Source organism: Lipotes vexillifer, unplaced genomic scaffold (assembly GCF_000442215.2).
Source record: "Lipotes vexillifer unplaced genomic scaffold, Lipotes_vexillifer_v1.1 scaffold182, whole genome shotgun sequence".
Taxonomy (NCBI): domain Eukaryota; kingdom Metazoa; phylum Chordata; class Mammalia; order Artiodactyla; family Lipotidae; genus Lipotes; species Lipotes vexillifer.
This window is the reverse complement of record NW_006798798.1, coordinates 6,023,327-6,031,192: the sequence shown is the minus strand read 5'-3', so window position 1 is coordinate 6,031,192 and position 7,866 is coordinate 6,023,327. Positions and strand designations below refer to the sequence as shown.

The window sequence follows — 7,866 nt, the reverse complement described above, 5'->3', positions numbered from 1 at the left end:
ATAAATGCTTAAAAAAAATTTTTTTTTTGTCAGTCTAGTAGGTGTGTATTTCATTGTGGTTTTAGTTTGTATTTCCCTAATGACTTATGATGTTGAGCGTTTGTTTCACATGTTATTCGGCCAGTCACATCTCTTGTTTTGTGATGTGTCTGTTCAAATCTTTTGGCCATTTAAAAACGTGGGTTATTTGTCTCACTTTTCAGAAAGCTTCCTCTGGCTGCTGTGGGGAAGATGGACTGTAGGGGGCAAAAGTGGAAGCAGGGAGAGTGGGGAGGGACTGTAGCTTCCACAGAGGCAAGCTTGTCACAGACTCAGCACACAGCCTGCATTCTGGGAAAGTCAGCTTTGACCTTCCCCAACTCTTGGGCTGCTGCCAGGAGAGACTGAGACACTTACAGATCTGGTGGCCAGGGGGGCAACCCTGCTTCCTGGAGTCTGGCTCTGGGAGGAGGGTGCTGGCCTCCATCTCAGCCTGTTCCTTTTCCTGTGGAATGGAGACCAGGGAGTGGAGACCAGCCCAGGCTGGCATATTGGGGTCTGCACCAGTAAAGTTGTATCTGTCGCTAAAATATTGAAATATTTCACTTTTGGTTGGTAAAGAGCCTCTATCCCACATCCCACAAATATCTACCGCCACCCCAGTCGGCTCCCTTGGGACACCTCAGACTTCCCCACATCTCATCAACCAAAGGGGAGCCCCAGGACTCTGATCCAGCCCTGTGTCCACATCTGTTCTGACTGGGTGCTGCCTGGGAGTGGGGCTGTTAGACTGGGGACAGCCTGGGCCTGGTTGGAGTTGGAAGAATCAGATCAGGAGGCTGAGGCTGAGAGGTAGAGGGAAGATTTTTCTCAAGGCGACCCCAGAACTGAAGACTTGAAGTTCTAATAACAGTAACAGCAATGATGTTGGTAGAGATTAACATTCATCGAGCATATACAATGTGCCAGGCAAGCCTGATTCTAACAGACCTCACAAAATCCTCACAAGAAACTGGACTATTGCAGCATCCTGGCCCCCAGCTCCTGCCCTGCCCCACCACAGTCTGCTCCCCCCCCCAGCCAGAGGGAGCCCTGGGAACACCCGAGTCAGATCAAAGCCCTCCTGGCTCAGAGCTTCCTCTGGTCTCTGACTGCCCCCCGGCTCGCTGGGCTTCAGCCACCTCGAGATGCCTGATGTGCCAGTAGGGCCTGCAGGACCTGCTCCCTCCAGACCTGGTGGTGGTGGTGGTGATGGTGGGGTGTTGATTCTTCTGCGGCAGGACTCAGCCAGGCCTGGGCAGTGGCGGTGTTAGCAGCCAGTGCTGCCTGGGACTCGGCCCTGGCCCTCTTCCAGACACTGAATACTACGCCCCCGCAACAGGCCACTCAGCGTCTGTCCCATGACCAGCATCCAGTTTCCCCTTTTTTCTCCTGAGCCCGGCCCCCTGGGGAGCTGTGGGTGTCGCCTGGACAGGGGAGGGGGTCTTCCTGCTGCTGGCCCTAACCTCAGGTTCCTCCTTCCCCAGCCCCGGCTCATCTCCTGCTGGGGCTAAAGTCCTTGTCATCTCCTGGGTGGCCTCCCTCAGTGCTCGCTTCCAGCCACTTCCTCATTTGGTGGGAGCAGCCTAACCTGGCCCAGTGTTACCACGTTTCCTCCACCTGCCTCACCCCAAAGCCCCAGTCCTGCATCTGTGCTGTGTGTATCTGTGTCACTGCCTATTCCTCTCCCTCTTTCTCTGCCTTCCCACTACTTTCTCCTTCCCTATCCTCCATCTTGGTGCTTTTTTCTTTCTAAGGGTCAAATATTTGTCTTTGGGTCCTGGGTTCCATTTCTGCCTTTATGTTCTGTGTCACCTTGGGCAAGTGTCTTTATCTTTCTGTAAAATGGGGATCCGAGCATCTCCCTCAGATGAGTGTTCTTGGGGGTTAAACGCATGAACACTTGGGACGGGGTGCCTGCACGTCGTTAGTACCCGTATCCTGATGGCTCTCTTTTAATATCCTATGAACATCACATGGTTCTGATTGTCAAGTAATTATAACTGGTTCTTATAAAAAGCTGACAAGGGTCAGACCCTGTTCTAGAAATATTAATTCATTTGATTCCCCACAACAATAGTATAAAGTAGGTACTATTTTACTCCTCATTTTACAGATGAGGAAACTGAGGCCCAGAGAGGTCGAGTGACTTGTTCAAGGTTGTCCAGCCAGGAAGAGGCAGAGATAGCTTCAATCACAGTCAGCCACAGACCCTCCTGTTATAATGATGTCTGACCCCTGCCTAGGGATGGAGGTAGAGTTGACACATGTATCTTTTGCCCTTCGTTCCAGCCATTGGGGGCTGCAGCATGGCCCTCTGGGGTGTCTGGGCCTGACTCTTTGGTGGTATCCGTCTCCGTTCCTCCTCCCCCATCATCCCCTCCTCCCTCCTGCCACCACCCACCTCAGACTTCCTCCTTTACTTGGTTGGACACTACGCCACATCCCATGCGCCTTGGACTGTGGTGTCCAGCAGCGTCACCTGCATCATGGGGGGCCTTGGACCTTCCAACAGGATCCTGTCTCTCCTGACTGTGGGTGGTGAGTTGGGGGCTTTGGCAGCTCCTGGGCTCAGCTCTGGGCAGGAAAGGGAACAGGGCGGAAAGAGAGAACCAAAGGGTGGGGGTTGGTACCACAGCAGATCCCAGGCGCCCCAAACCCTATGGGTCTCTCCCAGAGCTTGCACCCCACAAGATCTGGCCTCTGGGAGAAGCAGAGGGAGGGGATTCTGAGGGTGTTGCAACAGGACACGTCGATGTAGACGTAACACAGTCCGGTGGCCATGATGCCGGCCCGCAGGTCCCTCCAGACGTGGCTCTCCACCGGTGCCTGCTGCCTGTTAGGACCCACCCTACCCAGCTTCTCTGCCCAACCCTCAGTCATAGTCACGTGTCTCAGTTTACCTTCTTTTTCTCTCCTCAGGTCTCAGCCTCGTTCAGGCCCACGCAGGTAGGCCTAGACCTCCCCCTCCCTACCTCCCAAAGACCACCCCACCTCTGTCCCTTCTCCAGTCTCTCCACACCACCCCCTGATGACTGACACCACCTCCCAATTCCCAGCTCCCACTGGTCTCTGACTCCTGTGCCACTTACGTTCCCAGACTGCAGCTGCTCCTCGGTGAGCCCCGGCATGCTGGCGGGGATTGTGCTGGGGGACCTGGTGCTGACCCTCCTCATCGCCCTGGCTGTGTACTCCCTGGGTCGGCTGGTCCCTCGGGGGCGAGGGCCCGCGGAGGGTGAGTGGAGCTGGCCGGGGATAGCCTGGGACCCTCTGAGGACTTCCCTGGCGGGGAGGGATAAGCTCCCAAGTCACGTCCACCCAAAAGGAGGTGATGGAGGGGCGGCTTTTGCAACCAAATGGTCCCAATTCTCACCCCGTCTGTCTCTGAACTCTGCTGTTCCCCACCCCCAAGCAGTGACCCGGAAACAGCACATCACTGAGACAGAGTCGCCTTATCAGGTGAGGAAACCAGCTTTTCTTTCTCACACCTCACTCCTGTCCTGAGGGTGTCTTGTCCCAAATACCCCTCCCCCAGCCCCTGCAGAACCTAGACCCTAAAGCCCACTTTCTCAGCAGCTCCTCAAACGCTTGAAGACAAAGCATCCAAAACTGCTTTCAATGATCAATCACCACCTTATGCTCAGTTTAAAATGTGTGGAGGGGAAATAAAGGGATAGTTTGTCTCAGCCAGAAGGCAGGCTCTGAATTGTGCTGGAAAAGCCCAGCCCAGGACAGGCTGATTTCTCAGAGAACTCTTCATTAAGGGCAGAGGATATAATTCAACCCTAGTTTGGTAACTCTAAAGAGAGGAGCTCTGAATTTGTGGGGGAGGGACCCTGCAGCCTTTGAGAAACTGACAAAAGCCAGAGACCCTTCAGAAAAATCCACACAAAAAATACAAAATTGTGCATATAATCTAGAGGCAGTGCAAGTATCCTTGAAACCCTTCTTAAGAACCATGATGCAAATGTCATCTTTCCATCTCCCACCTCCTGTCAATGCCATTCTTAACCCTTTAGGGGGTCATGACCTCCTCTGAGAATCTAATGGAAGCCAAACAGACCTCTCCAGAAGGATGAACTCCAGACTTAGCATTTGTATATGATTTCAGGGATTCTATCTGAGGCCTGCCTCTTGGGGCCATAGAACCCCACCCCATCCCCATTGTGAACCCTGCTCTGTGAAATCTGTTTTACTTGTCTGCAGCCAACTTTGCTTTGCCTCACTTGTGGATAAAAAGTCTCTTTGCAAAGTATAAGAATCTCAAGTTTGGCTCTGTGAGGTCCAGAGGACTGAAGGGGCTTTCCAGTTACTGGGGGAGGTGGGAGGCAATGAAATTTTAGGGCAAAGCCCCAGTTTATTCATTCCTTTGGTGGAATTTGTTGAGGGCCTATATATGCTAGATGCTGGAGACACAGCAGCAGAGCTTACATCCTAGTTGGGGAGAAACTTTTTTTTTTTAATTAATTAATTTTTATCTTTGGCTGCGTTGGGTCTTTGTTGCTGCTTGTGGGCTTTATCTAGTTGTGGTGAGCGGGGGCTACTCTATTTTGCGGTGCATGGACTTCTCATTGCGGTGGCTTCTCTTGTTGCAGAGCACGGGCTCTAGATGTGCAGGCTTCAGTAGTTGTGGCTCACGGGCTCTAGAGTGCAGGCTCAGTAGTTGTGGCTCACGGGCTCTAGAGTGCAGGCTCAGTAGTTGTGGCTCACGGGCTTAGTTGCTCCGCGGCATGTGCTATCTTCCTGGACCAGGGCTCGAACCCATGTCCCCTGCATTGGCAGGCGGATTCCTAACCACTGCATCACCAGGGAAGTCCTGGGGAGACAGACTTGAAGCAGATTAACAAATAAGATCATTTGGGGAGGCAACATGAAGGAAATAAAGTAGGTTGATGTGACAGTGACTCAAGTGTGTGGGGAAGAAACTATTGATGGGGAAATCAAGAAATGCTTCTATGAGAAAGTGACATGAGCTGAGACTTGAAGGGTGAGAAGGAACTACCCATGGGAATATCTAGGGCACCAATGTTTCAGGCAGAGTGAACAGCACACACAAAGACCCCTCGGCTGGGGCATAGCAATGAGGCAGAGGAGAAGGGGGAACATTGAAGGCACTTGAATAAAGTCCAGATCTCTTTCATGGCTACAAGGTTGAAGGAGCTGCCAGGGGCCTTGCAGGCCACAGGGAGAAGGCTAGATTTTATTTTCAGTTTATTTGGTGGACCCCCTTCACTGATGGTCCACACCCTGTCCATCCCTTTAGGAGCTCCAAGGCCAGAGGACAGATGTCTACAGCAACCTCAACACACAGAGGCCATATTAAAAATGAGCCCAGACCAGGGCAGTTGACAACCTGATGCCTGGATCCAATCATTCCTGATGCCTGCCCAGCACTCTATTCCTACTCCCATCAAGATACGGATCCACAGAGTGTCCACAATGAGACATCAGACCTCTCCCCACTACTGCCCTCAAATAAACATGGAGCACACAAACAATGTTGCGACATAGGACAATGATGCGACAGATCCCTGGGCTGACGGGATGGGGGATCCTCCCGTTCTAGGGGGATCAAGGACCCAGAAACAGCTAAATGAGAGGGAGCCTTTGAGGAACCTGGGTTGTCTGAGAAAGCATTAGGACAAGAAGTATTTCAATTGCTTTATTCCAGCCCAGAAGAGGGTTGGATTTCCTGTGCCGCCACACACAATCCAGGATGACAGGGTCAGAAGTCCTATGTCGCAGTTACTGGGGAGTCAGCCCCTGCCAGGCATGTTGATGTAGATTTTGCCATATTCTGGGGGTGGGGGAGAGAAGGCACGAGGCCTGACCACCCACCTTCCACCCACATCTCCACTTCCTTGGGGACCCCCTGCCTCAGGGGTTTCCTCAGGAGTTCCCCCAAGCACTGCCCCCAGGGTTTCCCCAGAACCTCAAGGGCTTGCCCGGGGGTGCCCGCCCTGGGGACCCCCTCCCTAGGGACACCATGCCTCTTCAGGCCCAGCTCTGTCCCTGCCCTCACCTTGGGTGGGCCTGCTGCGTGGGCACACACACACAAACACCACCACCATGACTAGCAGTGACACAACTGCATCTGCAGCCACAAGGCCCGCCAGGAGCAGCAGGGAGAGGGGCCCACAGCCAGAACAGGAACCTGAAGGGTGGCAGCCAAGACAGAAGGCAGCTGAGGGGGGTTCCAGACACTTGGGCCTGGGCTTTGGGCATATGGGTCAGAGGAAGTCCCTTTGGAGGTGGGTGTCCCAGATTCCCTGGGGAATGAGAGGGGAGAGGGAGATCCAGAGAGAGGCTGGGGGGTGTCCCAGGGCTCCCAGGACTGTGCTTTGGGCATAGTAAGTACTCCTGAAGACAGGCTGGCGGGTGGCCGAGTCCCTGGGCCTTCAGTCTGGTGATGAGGACAGTGAGATGGGGACCTAGAGAGGGCTGCAGATCCTCCGGAGGCTCTGATTCGGGGATGTGAGGTGAGATCCAGGACCCACAGGCCACACTTTAGGGATGGAAGCAGGACCTGAAGTGGTGCTGCAAAGGGGACAGGGTGTTGATTTCTCACCTGGGGTCGTCTGAGCTGCAGCCACTGAGGAAGGAGAGGGAAGGTAGATCAGGGGGGAGAGGTGGTTCTCAAAACAGGGTGCAGGGAAAGGTGATGTCCTGAGAAGAAGCCTCCACTCGGGAGAGGTCAAATAAGAAAGAGGCGCCAAATGGGAGGGAAGCACCCAGAGACACAGAGGGAGACAGGAAATCAGAAATCTTGCCTCACAGGAAATCTCACCCAGCGGTGAGAAGAGGACGAAGAGCAGCCATCCAAACTCAGCTTCCCTCCCCAAAGAACCAGGCCCAGAAGTTTCTCTCTGGAAGGGAAAGGGCACTGGGAGAAGGACCCATCCTCAGCACCCCTCCATTCAGATGCCACCCCAAGCCACTCTTTTCACAAAACTCTGCCTAACACCCCCCATAACCACTGGCTTCACCTGGGAGCAAAAGCAGGAACAGGACGTTTCCTGCAGGAACCATGGTGGGCTGGGGGCTGGAAGAGGTCTGTCAAAGGGCTTTGGTCCAGAGAAGTCCTGAGGAACAATAGGGAGTAGAGAGGCAGCAATAGCGGATGTCACTCTGCTGGTGGCAAGGCCACCTGCTTCCTGTGTGTGTGGGGGAGGGGGAGACGTGATGGATCTCTCTGACAGCCTTTAGGGACAAACCAGGGGGAGGGTCAGAGAGATCAGGGAGGCTGCTGTGATCGTCCAGGTGGGATGTGACAGGTAGACCAGGGTGTGGGCACTGGGGAGATCCTGGAAAGATTTTGAAGGTAGAGCCAACAAAACTTGCTGATGGAGTGGATATGAGTGTGTATGAGAGAGAGGGGTCCAGGATGACCAAAGCTTCTGGCCTAAGCAACTGAGAAGACAGAGCATCCTTTGACAGGATGGAGAAAGAGGGGAAGCAGGCTTGGGGGGAAAGTGCCAAGGTTTGGGCAAACTGGGTTGGAAATGCCTGATAGATCACCCTGTGGAGAAGCTGAATGACCACAGCTGCCTCTTTTGAGTTCAGGCGGTAAGTCTGGTCTGGAGATGTAAATTTGGGGATTGCTGGCTTATGGATGGTATTTAAAGCCATGAGACTGGATGAGATCATCAAGAAAGTGAGTACAGACAGAGGAGTAACACCACCTCCTCCCAACACCAAGAATGGGTGAAGAGGAGGAAACAGCCAGTAAAACGGAAGGAGCAGCAAGTGAGGGAGAACCAGGAGAGCATAGAGTCTTGAGGGCAGGGGAGAAATATGATTTACATGGTCACGAAGATGGGAACTGAGAATGAGCCTCGCACTGGAATG

General features: G+C 53.5%; 2 protein-coding genes across 3 annotated transcripts; one reads left to right on the top strand and one right to left on the bottom strand.

The window, feature by feature from the left end:
* Window positions 1-2,507: 2,507 nt before the first annotated feature.
* TYROBP (transmembrane immune signaling adaptor TYROBP) lies at window positions 2,508-5,341 on the top strand. Of its 2 annotated transcripts, none has more exons than XM_007471017.1 (4): window positions 2,508-2,559; window positions 3,119-3,253; window positions 3,434-3,477; window positions 5,282-5,341. In XM_007471017.1, exons 1-4 carry the CDS (start codon window positions 2,508-2,510, stop codon window positions 5,339-5,341), a joined length of 291 nt encoding a protein of 96 aa, XP_007471079.1. The 2 variants fall into 2 exon arrangements, with proteins under 2 accessions (XP_007471079.1, XP_007471078.1); XM_007471016.1 differs by having other exon boundaries at window positions 3,431-3,477.
* Window positions 5,342-5,666: 325 nt separating this feature from the next.
* HCST (hematopoietic cell signal transducer) lies at window positions 5,667-7,112 on the bottom strand. The gene is made up of 4 exons (XM_007471015.1): window positions 7,005-7,112; window positions 6,587-6,610; window positions 6,041-6,172; window positions 5,667-5,815 (listed from the first exon to the last, which is right to left on the bottom strand). The coding sequence occupies exons 1-4, from the start codon at window positions 7,045-7,047 to the stop codon at window positions 5,775-5,777; spliced, it is 240 nt and encodes a 79-aa protein (XP_007471077.1). The 5' UTR covers window positions 7,048-7,112; the 3' UTR covers window positions 5,667-5,774.
* Window positions 7,113-7,866: the final 754 nt, after the last annotated feature.

Excerpts from the sequence above, each read along its gene's own strand:
- TYROBP (XM_007471016.1), top strand. The coding sequence starts at position 2,508 with ATGGGGGGCCTTGGACCTTCCAACAGGATCCTGTCTCTCCTGACTGTG. Across the intron at positions 2,560-3,118 it reads GTCTCTCCTGACTGTGGGTG|ACTGCAGCTGCTCCTCGGTG; the intron begins GTGAGTTGGGGG and ends TTACGTTCCCAG. Across the intron at positions 3,478-5,281 it reads AGACAGAGTCGCCTTATCAG|GAGCTCCAAGGCCAGAGGAC; the intron begins GTGAGGAAACCA and ends CCATCCCTTTAG.
- HCST (XM_007471015.1), bottom strand. The coding sequence starts at position 7,047 with ATGGTTCCTGCAGGAAACGTCCTGTTCCTGCTTTTGCTCCCAG. Across the intron at positions 6,611-7,004 it reads GTTCCTGCTTTTGCTCCCAG|TGGCTGCAGCTCAGACGACC; the intron begins GTGAAGCCAGTG and ends CTCCTTCCTCAG. Across the intron at positions 5,816-6,040 it reads ACGCAGCAGGCCCACCCAAG|AATATGGCAAAATCTACATC; the intron begins GTGAGGGCAGGG and ends CCCCACCCCCAG.